Raw genomic sequence first — 20,444 nt, 5'->3', positions numbered from 1 at the left:
TTTCAATCATTTCCATCTGATCCTAATGCCATCTGGAAGTTTGAGCCCATCCCGGACCAGTAATCCATCGATACACCAGCACAAGTTCTTGCTTCGATTCGGCTGAATATATTTCTGTGGGCGCTGTAAATATACTACTGGCCAATGTATATATCTACTGTCTGTAATTCTCTCGACTGCCGGCGGCCATATGAATTTATATATCTAGCATATATATGTATTTCTCCGGACAGCAGGACATATGTATTTATAAATGATGTACGAGAATGTACGTATCACGATCGCATGAGGATGGTATCACTGAATAACAGTACTAAAAATTGATTTTTAGAGGCGTTACATCAACCTCTGTGTAAATAGGATCAATTTTTATGGGGAGGCTGATTTTTCCAACCGCCCCAAGAAATCCAACTTTCAAGGATATATGGTTATCGTTTCCAACCACCACTGTAAATAGGTACTTCGAGGGTCCATGGAAATAGCTCAAACATATAGAAACTCCCCCCTTCGTCCTTCTCACGAAAGACCTGTGCCCCCGAAGAGGCGAGAGAGGAGCTCTCCATTGCATCCCCATAATTGCAAATCTAAAGGCGGAGATTTCCTTAAAAAGGTGGCTCCATATGAGGTATGAGTGTGCTAATCCAAGTTCTATTTCTTGCCTAGTGCTCGACTTTTGCTTATTTAATTAGGTTTCAGTTTGCATTGTTTTTCTCCCTCCATGCATGGTGGTGTTGTTATTACACACGAAACTAGATAAAACCTTTGGGGAGGCCCTTAGATAAATTTTGGACTTAACCTTAAGACACTAGAAAACTATGGGAAAAGGAAAACAACGGAAAAGGATGGGACTCCTCCCGTTCTTGTCTCCAGCAGACGCACCGGAGAAGAAGAAAGAGAGTGGCCCTAGACGAGACGGTGGCGGCGGTGAAGCGAGGAGCAGGCAGGCGGCGGCGGTTCTACCCTAAGGCGGCGGTGGCGGCTCTCGGCTAGCTAGAGATTCAGAAGACGCTGTCAAGATCTTGAGCATGGGTTAATGGTCTTTTATATATTTTCTGGATGCCTTTATATATGTATGATATGATTGAAACGAGCTTGACAAACCATCGCTTTCTTCATTGATTAGGTCGGGCCTATCAAATTAGTGGACAGGTTATTTCAACAATGAGAGTAGCCTAACCTGTCACTAGGAAGCGTCTGTTGTTACTAATCTATTGATTATATATGTCATATCTGCTAGCTGTGTCCATCAGAAATCACTTGTCAGTTGTCATCCATGATAGTAGCATATATCATTTTAGGAACCTCTAGAAACAATCTACGGGAAGATTAAGGTGCAATGCCACATCATCACTAATGCCTACAAGACACGTAAAGACACTGACGGAGACGAGGAAAGTCTTTGTACTCTTCTGAATAGAATATACTTCCTCCGTCTCTAAATAACTGTCTTTTTCTCGTGCCGTAAGTTTGGCTATATTTATAGAAAATATATGCAGCATTTGTATTTTCAAATAAATTTATTGTGAAAATAGATTCAACGATCTATCTAATGATATTAATTGTATAACATAAATATTAAATTTTTTATATATAAAATTAGTTAAAATTATTTCTTAAGAAATGAAAACGATAGTTATTTAGAGACACATAGAGTATTGGAGACTGGTTTTTGATAGATAAAGGAGAGAAAAAGCAGCTCCGCGTCGACATTGAATTGCTCTTAAACTAAATCAACAGGATGTCGGCATCATGATGCAAGAGCATTAACATTATCAGTTTTGCTCCAGTGGACATCCAAAAAAAATGCACGCATCTTAAAGTAACTTAATATTAATCAAATCCTTGTTAATTGATTAACCCACGGTCTTGTAGGGCCCAAACCTATCCATCGAATCCGGCCCATGCCCACCCATTCCGATTATTAAGGATCATAATAGGATCACTACTTTGATGTATCGCTTGTTTCTTCTTGAATCTGTCTATACTATATCTGTGTGGTTTACAGCTACGGATGAAAACGGTATGGATATTTTCCGACCGTATTCGAAACCGAATCTGTTTAGATGGGTTGAGATCTGTTCGTATCCGAGTCCGGATATCCAACATCCGATACCGTATCCGTATCCGAATATTCAAATCGCATATTTATGATGTCGATATCCAATCGTATCATATCCGACATAGTTGACACTATCCGTATTCGAATCCGAATCTGGACAGAAATATGAAAACAAATATAATATCGGTGATATCCGTCCGTACCCGATCCGTTTTCATCTCTATTTACAGCAAAGTAGCACTCGGGTGTTGGATCCATCTAAAACACACGATTTTCAGCATAGACAAACTCGGTTGTTTTAGGTAACTGTAGCACACGAATTCTAGCACCTTTAGATTCAAATCCAACGGCTGGCACTGCATTAAAATAACGAATGTCACTGCATCCTGCCGCAAGAAAGATAACAGATCCAGATGAACTAGATCAAGAGAAGCACATAACAACAGAAAGTGACGAACAAAAGGTAAAAGAAGATTAAGAAAATGGAAGAATTAGATTGATCCGTCCAAGAAAAAAGGTACTTATCTGGAGTTCCTGCTCATGTCTGGCCTTCAGCTCTTTGTTTCGGTAATCTTCTGTAACCTTGTTCTTGTAATTATTCAAAGAAATTTGTTATGCATTTCTATATTCCTATTTTTTAAAAATTACAAAACACAAATATGAAAATTACATATTGGAAATAGTTCAACTAATACTTGTTGTTAATGCAATTATATTGTATATGTATATAATTAAAAAATCTAGATCATGCAAGGTGAAGCATGCTAAGAATAAAGTTAACTAGTGCTAATGAACAAACAAAGACAATAATTTAATGATTGCTAACAGTGGGGCTATCACTTCAACCAGCAGTTTTGGCGACATTTCACAAAGACAGCCATGATTCACAATCTGGGACACAACCAGACCTATTTGAACAGCAATACATTGAAGTATAGCACTGTGCAGTAATATATATCTATATATCCATTCTGAATTTGATGCACTCTACAACTCAACTTACATTTAACTTGTAACAAATATGTGGTGTGTGCTAGCACATATCGTAATTAACAAACTACAATTTATCCTATACACTTGGTCCACAAAAATGAGTTTATGGTGTGTACGTAGATGGGCTGGTCAACTTCTTGTATTCTCCCAGACCTGAGTGCGCTGTCAAGATATTCCTCTTTCTTTCTTATTTATCCTCTTTCTTTCTTGTTTATTCTTGCAAATTTATGCAACTACATCTACTAATATGACATTTAATCTATGTTTAGCTCTAGGCAATAGGAGGTGACTTAGCCTGCCAAGCGCCAAGTGCCTTTTAGAAGCTTGAAAAATGGGTATTAGTGTATTCTCCTAGCTAGTCTAGGATTTCCCTCCTGTGTCTCCTATGTACTCTATATATTGCCCTCATTTAGGCCTCAACAACATTATCCAGTTGTGTCTACATTCATTTGTAACATGGTACCAAAGCTCCAGGTTTAGATCCGGCCACCACCCTTCGTGCTCGCTGCGCTTCCCCCGGGAGGATCTCTGCTCCCAGGGGCAGCCTCGTTGATCTTCGATCTTCATTTTTTTTCTTTTCTCTAGTCGTGGAGTCATCATGGGATGGCTCGTGGATCTTGAGTGAGTTCTCTATGGCTCTGCCTCTCTGCATCAGCTCCGTGCTGCTGCTCTGATCCAAGTCCGTTGGCTGTTGCTATCACTAATGCTGCTTGCTGCTCCTACTATATTGAGGCCATATTTTTCTTAATTCCACTGCATCTGCTTTTGAGTGCATCCAAATCTAGTTCCATCCACTATAGTTCGTCCAAGCCGTGCGTGTCCACAAATTATGTTAGATTAGCCAATTTTTTTATTTTGTTTCATGGTTAGCTGAGTCCCATCAATTTAACTAGTCAAGTTGCTGATGTTTTGACTAGAGTACTGCCTAAAAGATATGTTCTGCAGTTTGTGACAAGATGAGTGTATATGAGAGGTTTGCCCCCATCTTGAGGGAGAGTGTCACTAGCACAAAATTAATTTTAGGAGACATGGTCTTTTTATTTCATAGTTGCTACTTTACATGTCCGTCTCTATAAATGATTTTAGGAGACAGGATTTTAGGAGGCGCTTAAAAAGCAATATGCATCTAACAATTGATTTCTAGAGGCGGACATATTGAGTGGGTCACCTCTGGAACATACTAGATATTTACTGAGGCAAAAGCCACTTAAAAGGTCCGCCTTCGGAAATCAATTTTCAGAGTCCACCTTCTTCTATGGGCAGCCATAAGAATGAAATAGCCCAATAAGAAACATTATCAACTAGTAATCGCCTATATATATGTCCCCCCAACACAACACAACATTGCCTCCTCACTCTCCCCCTTACACATCTCTCACCACGCTACCGCCAACATGTAACACCATGTTGCCACCCAAACACAACCTTGTTGGTGGCTGCCTACTCCAAGCTACCCCTCCTAGACCATGCTCCCCATTTCACCTCGGTACCCAAAGGAGGTGGCATGAAGGAGGATTTGGCGGCATGAGGAGGCGACATGGAGGATTTGATGGTGCGAGAAAGCGATGGACTAGTGTCAGATCTCGGGTGTAGAGGATCAGGCCAGCAACTAGTGTGGCTCACTACGAGCTCGAGGAGGCAGTCACTACTACAAAAAGAACTTAACCGCGACCTTTTGAAATGGGCCTTGGAGGCGGGCAGCAATTTCAACCGCCTCGGTTAATGCCTCGAATTAATTGAGGCGGTGTTATTTTTTATTAACTGATGTGGTCAACAAAATCATCTCACAAAATTGATTTGTGGAGGTGGTTAAAAAGTAACCGCCTCCTAAAATCAATTAACCGAGGCGGGCCTTATAAATGGCCTGCCTCCGAAAATACCCCCATTTTCGGAGGCGGGCCAGTTATAAGGCCCGCCTCGATTAATCATGGCCGAGCCCACTCTGAGTCCATTTAGGCCCATCTTGGCCCGACACCAAGGTCATAGTATATATTTGAGAAGGAAAGCCTAGCCCATCTCCCACACATGTTCGCCTCCCTCACTCTGTCTCGCACCGGTCCCTCTCTTTCCCTCATCTCTCCCCTCCACCGCATGCTCCCCTCCACCGCCGCCGCTTGTGCCATCCGCATGCTCCTCCCACATCGCGCGCGCCCCTCCTCTCCCTCCCTCAAGCTGTGGCGGCGGAGGTGGCTCCTCCCTTTCCCATAAATTGCGGCAGTCGTGGCTCCTACCACTCCCTCGTACTGTGGCGGCGGCTCCTCATGTCCCCCTCAAGCTTCGCCGGCGCGCGAGCCACGGGCACCGCCCCCGGCCATGGATCCAGGTGAGGAGCTCCTCCCTCTCCCTCAAGCACCTCCAGCGACGTGGATCTGGGCGAGGAGCTCCTCCGACGGTGTGGATCTAGTCATGGAGCGGCTGGATCTGGCAGCAGGGAGCATGCAGGTAGTGTCAGCAAATCATGGCAGCAAATCCCGGCGGCGGCGTGTGGACGGGCTCAGCGGGCCCATGGTTGGGCTTGCTGGGCTTGTCCACGGTTTTTCTTCTTCTTTTTTTTATTTGATTAACCGAGGCGGGCATCAGACCGTCTCGGTAAAGATCAATTTACCGTGACCTTTGTTCCGAGGCGGACGGGATGCTCGCCTCGGAAAATGGTTTTTGCCAACCTCAGAAAAGATTTCTGTAGCAGTGAGTAGCCCGATGTGCTTAGATGATAACCGGGCTCGACTCAGGCTTGATTTGGACGAAGACGTAGAAGGCAAGTGTTGGATATATGGCAATGATCTCTCGAATACACCTTCATCGGGTCATCTTGAACCGGTGAAGTCATTATTAACTTTGTTGTTAACCTCTACATCCAAAGTAGCCTACGACATGCTATCTCAACCTGTTCACACCGTCTCCAAATACATCTTCGACCACATCTTCGACGATGACTATTTGAGTGAACGTCGTCAGGCTCTGCCCGAATTGCTTCTTCTCTAGGCTACTAGCACAGCGACCCAGGTAGGTCACTAGTGCAATAATATGGGTGGAGAGAGCGATGCGGTTCAGACTCCCTACCCCGCTGATCCTTTCTAAAAAAACATGACTCAATGACGCGCATCAACTAAAGCTTGTACATGCATTCAAACACTCGAGGAACCAAGTTCCTATGTACGCGAGGCTACCACCCGAACAAAATGCTCGGTGCCTGAAAAGGGCCTCTGTATCCAAGCAGAGTGCTAAAGAGTCTTCGACACTCAAGGATAGGAAAACCACTGCCCAAGACCACGGCACCTGAGAAGAGCTCATCGACACTCACAATAACGAGAGTTATAGGGCTTTCCAGCACCCAAGGACGGAGCTATTTGACTAGCTTGTCATTAAGTCCTACGGGGACTACTATATATATATATATATATATATATATATATATATATATATATATATATATATATATATATATATATATATATATATATATATATATATACACACACACACACACACACACACACACACACACACACACGAATATTCGACCATGTCCATCCATCGGGCTAGAGACCACGACGGGAGAAGCCCACGAAGGCCAGGCGAATCCACCGGCTTGGAGGATAAGGCGTAGGAAGATATATCTAGGAAGATATATCTAGAAACCGATCCTATCTGGTAGATCTCCTTGTAACAAACTAGGAAACCTACATATGTAAGCCGATCAGGATTCTATCTATAACCCTACCCCCTAGACTATATATATAAAGAGGGGTAGGGAGCCCCCGATCGGCATCCAGATCCATCTCATTCCCTTTCATCCCATCTACTACGTAGATAGGAGCAACAACCCCTGTAACCTAGCATACGAATATAAGAAGAGCAGCACCACCCAACTGGAGTAGGGCACCTCACGTGATCTCGAACCAGATTTATCTTGTGTATTGTGTCCTCTGACGCGAATGAGTTGCTAGGCGTAGATAGGAGCAACAACCCCTGTAACCTAGCATACGAATATAAGAAGAGCAGCACCACCCAACTGGAGTAGGGCACCTCATGTGATCTCGAACCAGATTTATCTTGTGTATTGTGTCCTCTGACGCGAATGAGTTGCTAGGCAATGCCGGAGCTAATTAAAGGCAAGGACGAGCGGGCTCGAGGAGCGTATCTCCACAATGGAGGTGAGCCACATTTGCCGCTATCGTCCATCTCTTTCTCTATATATGTTTCTCACTCTCCATATTTAATCTATCAATGCAGTTGAGATCCTTAGATCCGCCATGGATTCAAGTCAAGCATGACAGCGGCCACACCGTTGAACTCCTTGGAACCAAGGCAATGGCATCCAGAAGAAAGGATCAGCGGGGCAGGGAGTCCGAACCGCATTGCTCTCTCCACCCATATTATTGCACTCATGACCCGCCTGGGTCGCCGTGCTAGGAGCCTAGAGAAGGAGAATTTGAGCAGAGCCCTGAGAAGAGCTCATCGACACTCACAATAACGAGAGTTATAGGGCTTTCCAGCACCCAAGGACGGAGCTATTTGACTAGCTTGTCATTAAGTCCTACGGGGACTACCGTCGGATATATATATATATATACATACACACACACACACACACGAATATTCGACCATGTCCATCCATCGGGCTAGAGACCAAGACGGGAGAAGCCCACGAAGGCCAGGCGAATCCACCGGCTTGGAGGATAAGGCGTAGGAAGATATATCTAGAAACCGATCCTATCTAGTAGATCTCCTTGTAACAAACTAGGAAACCTACATATGTAAGCCGATCAGGATTCTATCTATAACCCTACCCCCTAGACTATATATATAAAGAGGGGTAGGGAGCCCCCGATCGGCATCCAGATCCATCTCATTCCCTTTCATCCCATCTACTACGTAGATAGGAGCAACAACCCCTGTAACCTAGCATACGAATATAAGAAGAGCAGCACCACCCAACTGGAGTAGGGCACCTCACGTGATCTCGAACCAGATTTATCTTGTGTATTGTGTCCTCTGGCGCGAATGAGTTGCTAGGCGTAGATAGGAGCAACAACCCCTGTAACCTAGCATACGAATATAAGAAGAGCAGCACCACCCAACTGGAGTAGGGCACCTCACGTGATCTCGAACCAGATTTATCTTGTGTATTGTGTCCTCTGACGCGAATGAGTTGCTAGGCAATGCCGGAGCTAATTAAAGGCAAGGACGAGCGGGCTCGAGGAGCGTATCTCCACAATGGAGGTGAGCCACATTTGCCGCTATCGTCCATCTCTTTCTCTATATATGTTTCTCACTCTCCATATTTAATCTATCAATGCAGTTGAGATCCTTAGATCCGCCATGGATTCAAGTCAAGCATGACAGCGGCCACACCGTTGAACTCCTTGGAACCAAGGCAATGGCATCCAGAAGAAAGGATCAGTGGGGCAGGGAGTCCGAACCGCATTGCTCTCTCCACCCATATTATTGCACTCATGACCCGCCTGGGTCGCCGTGCTAGGAGCCTAGAGAAGGAGAATTTGAGCAGAGCCGGACGACGTTCGCTCGAATAGTCATGGTCGAAGATGTATTTGGAGACGTTGTGAACGGGTTGAGATAGCCCGTCGTAGGCTACTCTGGATTACCATCTATTGCAACAAATATGTGCGCAAAATGATTTTTTATGAATGTATATATCTAAGACAAATTGAAAACAAAGAAAGGAATTGATGAAAACAAAGAAAGATGGCGTAAGGACTTGTTCCCATAGCGCGAGAGTTCCATCGCTGACTTGCAGCACAAGTTTCACGAACCTTTACCATAGTAAGGTTTTTTTGGCTTGTCGATCACTCCTCCGTGCGTCAGCAAAGCCCAGAGGTGTGTGATGAGCTCCCCGCCGGTGGCAAGCCTCTTGACGTGGCCTGTCACGTCATCCGACGGTGTAACCGTCAGCAGCAGTTCCACCCACATCTCGGCAAGCACAGTCCACAGCAGGAGCTCGTCTTGCATCTTCTCTTGGATTTGTTGGCTCAGCCTTATGCCATCGGCTAGGATGACTTGTTCGTACGCGCTCTCCTCACTGTCATCAGGTTGTTTGAACCCTGACAGCTTCTGGAACATCTCATCCATGGTGCGGCAGCCTTGGATGCATTGCTGTATTCGACGGTGCAGGGCTTCCATCAGCAAGCGTTCGTCGAAGATCTCGTCGGTCACCAGCTCGGGCGCTTGGAAGAGCAGGTAGGCACAGTAGCTGGACAGCGTGGTGGCCACCTCGTGTCCACTGTCGGCGCCGAGACTGCCGCCGCCGCCAGCAACCGGCCGTGCTCTGTAGGTACCACCAGCCGCCGCCCGTTTAGACGACAGCCGCTGGGCGGCGCAAACTGTGGTTGCGATGTGCCAGATGAGGATGCTGCCAATGGCACCACCGTGCGCATACCTCGAGGTGGCCCAGTCCAGGTCCTGTAGCAAGTCGTTCCTTTGCAGCGTCCGGTCTCCGTACTTTATGTTTGACAGCCATTCCGACCGGAGCAATGCGTGGATTGCCCGCTTCACTGACACAGGCAGGCTCCGCCGTGTCACCCTCCTTGCTTCGACGACGACCTTTGGTAGCCATCTGTGGAGTGGCATGCGCACAAGGCTGCTGGACCTAATCTGGTTCTGGAAGCAGGCGTGGAGGAGGGAGTACTGCCCCACCGAGTTGCTCCAGTACCTTGATGTCAGAGTAGCGCGGGACATGAGCCACAGAACCATCTCCACGACGGGGTGCCCATGCCACGGCAGCTTGCGTACATACCGGCATGTCATCTTGACCTTGTGCCAGTCCGACAGCACCAGCGACAGGTACTGGAACAGCTCCAGGATGAGGAACAGGACTATCACCAGCCTAGCCAACCAGATGTCAAGGCCTGTTGCGATGAAGCCGCCGGCAGTAGTGTTGCTCCGGCGGTGGTCATGATGGTGATAGCGCCGAAACGGCAAGGAGAGGAGAGTGGACAGGCTCAGCGCCACGGCCGCCGCGAACGTGGCTGTCTCCGGCACTAGAGTCTGCTTCGGCGAGGGGTACCTTGCGTAGAAGAAGTCGAAGAGGAATCCCAACTCCACCTCGATCACCCGGTACATCCTCTCATGGTCGTCGCATAGATCTCCGCCGGCGAGGCCCCTCCGGACAAACACGAGGGTACGGATGTCGTCGCGCTCGTCGATCGGGCTCCCGCTGAGGCGTCGCCGGAGCAGCTTGAACAGGGCGAACGAGAGGCACAGGTCCTTAAGCCTGCCATTGCTCATTAGCCTCCCCTCGCACTGCCACACTCTCTCGACCGTGACAAGGTCATCGGTGACCTCGAGGTTGTACGCCCCCATGCCGTCCTGCGCATTCTTCTCGCCGGTGACAACGTACTTGTAGCCCTTCATGGTGCCCGGGTCGAAGTCCCAGGTGCTCTCCCTCACGTGCTCTCGCTGGGCCATGTACTTGGAGATGAGCCAGTTGTCGGCGAAGAGGGTGCGGTCCCGACCAGCCGACACGAGGCTCTGCAGGCGCATCCCGAGCTTGGCGACGTTGAGCAGCCAGAGCAGCAGCAGCAGGATCTTCAACTGCAGCTGCAGGGAGCTCATGTAGGAGAGCAGGAGGAGGAGGACGTAGACGACCTGAGCGGCCTGGTTGAGGAAGGTGCGGGCCTGCTGGTCGGAGCCGTCCACGCTGCACGCGGAGATGCCGTCGGCGCAGCCGAGCAGGAAGCAGGCCCACACGACCACGAGGTCGTTGCGGAAGGAGCCCGACTGCATCAGGCCGATCGTGTAGGAGACCGCCGGGTAGCTCATCATCAGCGCCAGCCAGACCACGAACCGGAAGGCGGGGCTGCGGCTGTTGCGGCGACCGGAGCCGAGGAAGACGAGGGTGGCCAGAAGGCCGCAAGTGACCGTCACCAGCACCTCCACGCGGACGAGGAGGCCCACCGGGCTAGCTCCCCATGCCATGACCGCACGGGTGGTATTTCCAACTGAGAAGTGACGATGCACACCTCCCATAATCTTATCCATCTTATTGTGACACACCGGAATTAATTGGACTCCGCTCAGAATAAGCAGAATCCTACGTTTATATATATACCAGCGTGGGTGCCCACGTTTCGCGTGGGAAGGAGTGCGGAAAAAAAAAGGGAAAAAAAAGATGGAACGGGTGTGTACCGTTCTGTAACGGGTATTTGCTGTGCCGTATCGGGTTTGAACTGTTTCTTATCGGAGTTAGCACTGTCTATGTTGGGTCTGGTACTGTTCATAGCGGACCTGAACACTGTTTATCGCGGACCCGGTACCCGGCACTGCTTATCTACAGTACAGTACCCAAGTCTTGGGAGCCCCGGATGAACAGTAATCGCAGGCAAATTTAAAGCTCGTAACCCCGCGCTTCGCGCGGGCAACAGTGAAGGCTTTAAAAAAAGAAAAAGGGGAAAAAAAGAAGCGTTGGTACTGTTACATAGCGGGTCGGGTACTGTCATCGTGATACGTTACTGCTCAGCAAAAAAAAAAGTGGCACTGTTACCTTGCGGGCCTGATAAACAGTATTCGCGATATACAGTGATGCGAGTCTCGGTTCGCGATATACGTCACTACGGGGTATATCCAATATCTGTTACTGTTCATATACAGTGATGTGAACCTTTGCGCGCCTCTGATGAACAGTATTCACGATGGGCCACCCCTCAAATTTATAGTCTTTTATAGATATAGATATGTACACAAGGAGGAGTCAAGAAATTCAAACGTGGGAAAGAATGAGAAAATTTTCCTTTATTTGTTTGTCGTACGACTACCCCACACAGTGATTCATTTCTATACATAATATGCTATATTTTTATATCAATATTTCGTAATCTTATATTGGATATTTTGGTAGTAAATGAACTCAAATGAAAAAACATTTAACTACAAAGTTTTCAATCTTCTCAAGCACACTACTACAGAAAATCTTAACCGCGGCGTTTTGATTTTTTTTTACCGTGGCGGTCGGCCATGTAAACCGCCACGGTTAAAGGATGACAGCCGAGGCCCAGCTCTGGCCATGGCAACCGCCACGGTTAATTGATTAACCGTGGCGGTTTGGTTATAGAAACCGCCACGGTTAAATAATCAATTAACCGTGGCGTTTTCACTTAGATAACCGCCACGGTTAATGCCCCCATTTTCGGAGGCGGGCCACTTATACAGGCCCGTCTTGGTTAAATATGGCCGAGCCCAGTACCAGGAAAGAAAGCCCAAATCAGCTCGATATCTCGCTATGAATATATATAGCGTGACTTAGGGTTTACTCTGTCATCTCTCATTCTCTCCCTCTCTCTCTCGACATCACGCGGCGGCGGCACCACTATCCCTCTCCCACCAGCAGCGCCACTCTCCCACTCTCTCTCTCTCTCTATCGCGCGGCGGCGGCGGTGAGGTACGGTGGCGCGGTCCGCGCGAGCGCGCGCGTCCGGCCGTGGCGGCGAGATGCGGAGGCGGGGCTGTCCCCACGCGCGTCCCCGACAGCGGCGAGATGCGGAACCTCGCCCTCGCGCGCGCCCCCGGCGGCGGCGGCGGCGGCGGTGGCGGCGAGATGCGGAGGCTCGCCCTCGCGCGTGCCCAGCGGTCATGGAGAGAAGCGGCGGCGCTGTAGGATGGAGCGCGCGGAGCGACGGTGCGCGCGAATCCGGCCTTGAGCTCACCGACGGGCCCCATTGGCGACGGATCCAGGCGGGCCAGGCAGGAGGAGTTCTCCGTCGACCCCCACGGTGGCGAGCACGTCCCCAACTGTGGCGGCAGCGTCCGGATCCAGCGGATTTGGTCTCGTGCTCGCTGGCGGGCCCCCTTTGGCGACATATCCAGGCGGGAGGAGGTCTTTGTCGACCCCCACGGCGGCGAGCACGGCCCCAACGGCGGTGGCGGGTCTTCGTCGACCCCCACGGCGACGAGCACGGCCCCAACGGCGGTGGCGGCGGCCGGGTCCGGCTTGCAGCCAGGCCCAGATCCAGGCCCGACAAAGTCTGGATCTGGGCTTCTTCGTTTTTTTTGTTTTTTTTCAGATTATCTGTGGCGGGTATGGAACCGCCTCGGTTAATAGTCACATTGACCGTGGTCTTAGCTCCGTGGCGGTTGGGAAAACCGTCACGGAAAAGCTTTTTTGCCCGCCATGGAAAAGATTATTGTAGTAGTGGCAGTACAACTTTGGTATAAGATGTATCTCCATCAGAGGTAGTTTGAAAAAATCAAAAATTTGAGTCTTAAAACATTTGAATTTCAAACACATATTTGTGACTCTAGATGAATTTATATCGAAAACTTGTCAATATCAAATATGTAGATTAGGTCGGCCACTAGAACTTTGGTATTAACTATGTGAGCATTTGAGATCATTTAGCAATTCTAATTTTAAATTTTAAAATCTATAACCTTCGAACGCATATTTGGGACTCTAAACATCTTCAAATTAAAAACCTTCAACTACAAAGTTGTAGATTTTACTGAGAACTATAACTTTTGTATAGACCATGTTAATGTCCGAGATCGTTTGATACTTTTAAATTTCAAATTTTAAAATCTGTGTACATGCAATAATATTTTGGGACCCTAAACAGTTTTAATTCAAAACATTTTGTGCTACAAAGTTACTCTCTTTTTTTTCTCCTCAACGTCAGCATTTAGTCGGCTTACGGTCTGTTATTATACTTGCACCAAAGAAAGAAATGGAAAATCTCTATCGCCCTTGCGGCTCGGAGCGCTCGATCTGCTGGTCCTCGGATGCTGCGCTGTCTAGCGCAGCAAGCGGTCGTAGGGCGCCAGGTGGTCGCTGTCGGGTGGCGTGTGTTTGTGGCTTCCATGCGTGCGTGTGTGCGTGCGTTGCGTGGTTGATGCTCCGACAGCCCACCTAGATCCAATTGATTGATCATTCTTTAATCAGTAGTTACATAATATATTTTATTAGACTATATTTTACTATCCTTATTTAGATGTTAATTCTGTGCTCAATTAGTGTAACTTGATTGTTCATAAATAAAAATAGTCAAAATTAGTAGAACAATTATCTATTTTTTCTATTTTTTATTTTTTGTATGTTTTATTTGGGTGCCCTTTCGAAATCTTCCTATTTAGTTTCCATAGAAATAATCTGGCTAATATGCGGGGTCCAGCTACCCATGGGAAAATGTGCAAACCACTTTGAAATGCTCATTTTTTTAAAAAAAAATCAAGAACATATTGTTCCGCCATATTCCCTCCATCCTAATATGTAAGGCGTAACCACTTTTTGTCAAGTCCCATTATATAAGACGTGCTCTCTCTAGACATACGTAAATCGATACAGTGATACTAGTGTTGAGAGAGAGAATTAAATAGGTTCCTTGGTCTTTGAACCAGAGGTGGTTACGCCTTATATACTGGGACGGAGGGGGTATATTACTAAGAAAAAGAGAATTGACCTAGTTTATTATGAAAACCAGGCCCGAAAACCATACAATCACTACTTATTCACAACAACATACGGAGTACAACACTACCTACAACTACAATGAGAGATAGCCTCGTGAACACACCAAGTTCAAAAACCCATATTACTGCCGGTCATCACTTCCGGTTCTAAAACCAATAGTGGTTTTTCAGAAAAACAAATTTGAAAAAAGAGCAATTTACTAATACAAAGATACCTCACTGGGTAGCCACATGATTTTTCGTATGAAAAACGCACGCATAGCGGCCACTGGTGCTCAAACGCACGACCTCGGGGCATCACGCGTGTCAGAATGGTTAGCTCCAGCAATACCTAGCAACTAATTACGTAAGATAAATCAGATGGTAGCACATGCATGAGATACAAGATTTATACTGGTTCAGGTACGTGGGATACCCTAGTCTAGTTGAGGATAATTAGGGATGGCAACGGGGCGGATTCGGATCGGGTGGAGTCTCTGGACACCCAAAACCGAAACCCGAACTCAAAACCCAAAATTGCACCGAACACCGATTCAGGTGATAATTCATCACCATAACCAAACCACCCGTGGATACCCGAAACCCACTTCGTATGGCAACATAGTAAGAGCAATAAAGCCTTTTCTATAAATAATATGCATGATATATATATATATATATATATATATATATATATATATATATATATATATATATATATATATATATATATATATATATATATATATACATACATATTCACATGTATAAACAAAAGGCAACAAATATTAAATAATTTCATGAGTCAACTTTGAATTAATTTAATAGTCTAAGTAAACAAGTTATTATTAGCATATTATAAAACATGAGTTTTAATTTCAAATGATTTATTTTGGGTATCCATTGGGTATCTACGGGTGGAAAACCTAACCCGAAACCGAACCCGATAGGTTTCTGGGCCCCGAACCCGAAAACCGTGGATGAGAAATCCTCTCCGAACCTAAACCCGCTAGACTCAAAACCAGCGGATATCCGACCTGAAATCGCCCCGTTGCCATCCTTAATAATGCTGCTCTTTTTATATCCGTATGCTCGGCGTGGGTGGGGGCCTTGCGAGGTTAGTCGTGGAGGGAAGCAAAAGAATTTTATTTCTTGGGAAAAGGATGGAAGAACCACCACTGTATTTTCTATACCAAGTTGTCATGAACCATTGGATTTTCTATATCAAGTTGTCATGAAGACCATGTGAGAGTTGAACTTCGTGGTTGGTCCAGATCTCTTAGAGGAAGCAAGGAGTTGAGCTGCTGGCCCCTTCTGCTGCTGTTTTGGTCCTGTGGACTTTGATAGAGAGAACCGAGGTTAGTTGCTCCTTCCACTCGCTCACTGACTCAGCACGAGTGGCAAATTTGCTTGTCATCAAGGTCAGCCGGGTGGTGCGACCGTGCAAAGCGAGAAATTTGTGGCCTAATTACAACGAAATTAATGCACTACAACAGAAGAAGGAATAGCGTTGTATGTTAGTAGTTGGGCCCAACTTGATAGTTGGACCGTGGACTCTTCTTCTTGGCCCAGGACTATCCGTGGGCCATTTATTTGCAGCCCAAATCTAGGATGGCTCAACTCATATAAGCCCACTACTGTCATTATATTCGCTTTGTGCTTTTGCTTTGTGTCCTTTATTACCGGAGTACAAAGATGGTAAAAAATGATCCGTTATAAGTTTTCACAGCCGTCTGGGTATTGCTCCACAAAACTCACTAGAAATAAAAAAACAGTCTTGTTTCCTTTACCAAATTATCACCCACTTACTGAAACAGCTCTGAGTTAATGACAACAGTCATTCACAACTTCTGTCGAGAACAAAAAATTGCAGGAACAAATAAATGGCGCAAACAAAAGCACGGAGACGGCCCGTGTCAAGTATTGGTCTGCCAAGGCAAGCGACTTGCCCTCGTCCATCCGTGACGGGAAGCGCCGCCGCCGCTGCTCCCTCGCTCCACTACCGTTGGTCCCCCTCCCTCCTCCTCGGTACATCGCCGGAGGCCGGTTGGAGGGGAGATCCATCGTTTTTAATAAGTTTTATCTCTTCATCGAGTCATTAGGGTTAGGATTTATCCATGCCATGTTTTTTTTATTGGAGATTTATCTTCTCCTCCTCCTCCTATCCGGTGACGGCGAGGAGGTAGGATGGAATCGTTTTCTCCATGGCGGCTCCGCTCAAGATGAGGGCGACAACTTTGGCGTCAGCATCTTCATCGACATGACGATACGAAGACTTTTATTTCCAGACGGCGGCATCAAGGCGGAGATGATGTCGCCGCCATGGAATAATATTCTCCGGACTCTTCTCTGTTTTGTTGTGGTTAGATCTGGCCACGATAAAAGACTAGGGAGAATATTTTTTAGATTAGTCTTCCTCATTCTTCGGTGGCAGAAAGAAGAGAAAGGAAGACACCAAAAAGAAGAAGTTCCTCAATTCCGCCTACAGAATATTGGCCGTCGTTCGTTGGGTATTTGTTCTCAGGCCAGTTGCCAAGTGTTTGCCTATGCGGTCATCTACACTGCAAAGCTTGTAATATGTTGATGTACTCAGCTACCATATAATATAATTCTTTTTTTCATCGCAAAAAAAAGCACGGAGACGATAAACTAAACACTTGTTCAATTCCTGCTGCCTAGGTTCGATTATACTATGTGCAAAGAAAAAAGAAAAGTCGTTTATCTAAGTTGATCTCGAGCCATGACGGTTAATCACGACACCTATGGTAACTAAAATCCTGCTCTGCTTTTGTATCTGCAGTGAGGCTGCGAATTCAGATCTCATGCTGCAAATTCAACGATAGCATTAGTATCTGCATTGCAGATCCACATAATATCGAATACTAATAGCACATTAAGTAACCTGTTGCATTATTCACATTCTGAACAGCATTCTAGTTAACACGGGCTACTATAGGCCTTATTTAGATGGAGGGTGTAAAGTTTTGGATGTCACATCAGATGTTATATGGAGGTGTTGCATGGAGTGTTCGGATACTAATAAAAAAAACAAATTACAGAATCCGTCGGTAAACCGCGAGACGAATTTATTAAGCCTAATTAATATGTCATTAGCACATGTGTTACTGTAGCACTTTATTGTCAAGTCATGGACTAATTAGGCTTAAAAGATTTGTCTCATAAATTACACGCAATATATGTAATTAGTTATTTTTTTGTCTATATTTAATACTGCATTCATGTGTCCAAACATCCAATATGATAGGGTGTAAAATTTTGGGTGGTAACTTGTCGACGAAATATGGTCGGCAGTCTACCTAGGGGTATGCCCAAGGTAGTAGATTATCGGTAAACAGGTGCGCAAGCTACGAACGAGATGGTGACGCAAGGCAGACATGAGGTTTTGTCCAGGTTCGGCCGCCGTGAGGGCGTAATACCTACGTCCTGCGTCTGATTGTATAGTTGTATGTTATGAGATAATTTTTTGAGAGGGGTCCCTTGCCCGCCTTATATAGTCTGGGGGGCTGGGTTACAGATCTGAAAACTAATCCTAGCCGGTTACAATTGCCATAAGTGGCCGGATAAGGATTTCTATTCTAACCGACCAGGATCTTGCTTGATCTCCAAGTCTGCCTTGATTCCTTGCGCGGGACTTCGAGCAGATCAGCTGGGCCGCACGTCGTCTTCTGGTGGGCCGGATCCTCTGATCTGGGTCGGCCCAAGCCTAGCCGTAAGGGTATAGGGGTTAATACCCCCGCAGCTAGTCCCCGAGCACCATGTATTATGTTGCGACACGCCGTTTGATCTTCTCCGACTAATGCGGTCTGTCTTTATGTCATTTCCAACTGGTTGAAACGTTGACCAAGCAAATGTGCCAGTATTCTGGCCAGCACAGAGAATAGTAGACCACGATTATAGCCGAAAATTTTGGTTGTCCGAAGAATGCATGGTGCTCTAGAGAAAAAAGAAAAAGATTTCTTTCCTGATCAAGTGTGCCTACTTGTATTTCTGAAAAGAAATATTAAATGACCCTTGTACAGGAGTAGTTATGGCCAACATTCAGGGCGTAGGGGTCAATCAAATAAGCACAATCACCGTAAGGTGAAGTGTGCCCACTTAGTCCCCGAGCCTGGTAGTAGGTGACGTAGGCACGTGGTGCCAGTGTCTAAAAACCGGCAGATGCATCGTACCGATGTAGTCCCCGAGCTTGCTGGAAGGCGAGGTATGAGCCTTGTAGCAAGGTCTAAAGGAGAAAAAATAAATTCATCTCAACTGTAGCAATCCCCGAGCTATGATCGGAGAGTGGTCGGGACAGTCCCCGAGCGCAGCATGGGGAAAATGATGAGTCCTCGAGAATGACCGTGGTCGGGACAGTCCCCGAGCATGAGAGTGGTCGGGACAATCCCCGAGCACGATGATGGTCGGGACAGTCCCCGAGCACGAGGGTGGTCGGGACAGTCCCCGAGCACAAAAAGTGTGGCAAAAACCATATGCCACTATTATTTTTTTCTGCTCCCCTTTTTCTCGTCGTTTTTTACTCTGACAAGTCCGGTCTAACACGTCTAGTCAAAAAAGTTGACGGGTGCGGCACGTCAGACTTCTTTTTGTCCTGTCAAGCAAACAGTTGCGTGGCACCTGTCAACAGGTGCGTCAGCGTGGGCCCTCCCACATAGGCAACGAAGAGGCGTAGTTATTGGCGTAGATCTTGGAGCTAAGTGATACTATAGATGTGAACGCAACCGTCTGCGGCGCGCGCGCACGTCCCCCAAGAATCCCGGGTAGATGAAACGGTGTAACCCCTAGGTTAAATGCGGTGTGTGAGAGGATAGTTACCATTTACTGAACCCCATTGCCTTTCACAACCTCAGCTATAGTCTTCCTCTCGCCAACCAACCCTAATAGATCCATTTGCGCCAAACGCAATCACCACCACCAATCAATCCACCGCCGCCGCCGCCGCTGCCGCCACTGCTAAACCCCCGCCGCTATAGAAGAGCGGCACACTCCCCGTTCACCAGTAAGGCCAGAGCCAGAGGCGGAAGAGGAAAGGAAATGGCAAAAAGTGATGCACAGAAGAAAGCAGGGATTATGGCGAAGGAATGGTGGAAGTCGAAGAGCAATGAGCAGACCATTGAAGATCTCGTCGCCATGGGGCTACTCCACAGCAAGGAGCTCGCAGGATGGCGTGCGCCGGAGAGCGAGAGCTACCCCGATCCTCAACCAGGTGAGATCGTGGTGTTCGAGGATTTCTTCAAACGGGGATTTGGGGTTCCAGTGCATCCATTTCTTCAGGGGCTCTGTCTGTACTATGAGATTGGGGTTTGCAATCTGCATCCCAACTCGATCCTCCTTGTCACCACTTTCATTCATCTGTGCGAAGCGTATGGCGGCTTCTAGCCCTATTTCGATTTTTTCGCCATCTTTTCTATCTACGAAAGAAAGGAAGCGGTGGTTCGAAGATTGCCGGCGGTGTATACCTCAACCTTCGTGATAGCATGAAAGCCCAGTACCTGCACTGCCCATGGAACACGTCGCTCGACGACTGGTACAAGAGATGGTTCTACATCCGTGAGGAGCCGAACATGATCACGCTGTGCGACGCGGGCTACATTCCAGAGAAGAAGACGAGCTGGTCGGAGAGGCCCGAGCACCTAGGGTAGATCCTAGAAATATTTGGAATGCTCCCGTGGAAGAAACTAGACGATCCGAGCATAGTCAGGAGTTTCATCAGCCGACGGGTCCAGCCCTACCAAAGGAGGGTACATCCTGGCTATGAGTATCAAGGGAGTGCAGACCCGACGAGGATGAGGCAGAGGGCTCTTGACAAAATTGAAGTCAAGGCTAGAATTGGGGAGCTAATGAACTTAGCCGATCCAAATTATGCCAGATTGAACGACATCGAGCATGCTTTCAAGCTTGCCCGACCGCCCCCAAAGGTAACGAGTCTTGCCACGTGTCACATCCCAAAATTTCTAATTTTGGGTTGTGCATAGAA

General features: G+C 47.0%; 1 protein-coding gene across 1 annotated transcript; it reads right to left on the bottom strand.

Annotated features, from left to right (window-relative positions):
* Nucleotides 1-8,799: 8,799 nt before the first annotated feature.
* On the bottom strand, nucleotides 8,800-10,987 carry LOC136503946 (uncharacterized). The gene has a single exon (XM_066498860.1). It carries the CDS (start codon nucleotides 10,985-10,987, stop codon nucleotides 8,819-8,821), a length of 2,169 nt encoding a protein of 722 aa, XP_066354957.1. The 3' UTR covers nucleotides 8,800-8,818.
* Nucleotides 10,988-20,444: the final 9,457 nt, after the last annotated feature.

The sequence above is a fragment of the Miscanthus floridulus genome, chromosome 14 (assembly GCF_019320115.1).
Source record: "Miscanthus floridulus cultivar M001 chromosome 14, ASM1932011v1, whole genome shotgun sequence".
NCBI lineage: Eukaryota > Viridiplantae > Streptophyta > Magnoliopsida > Poales > Poaceae > Miscanthus > Miscanthus floridulus.
This window is presented reverse-complemented; position numbering and strand designations above follow the sequence as displayed.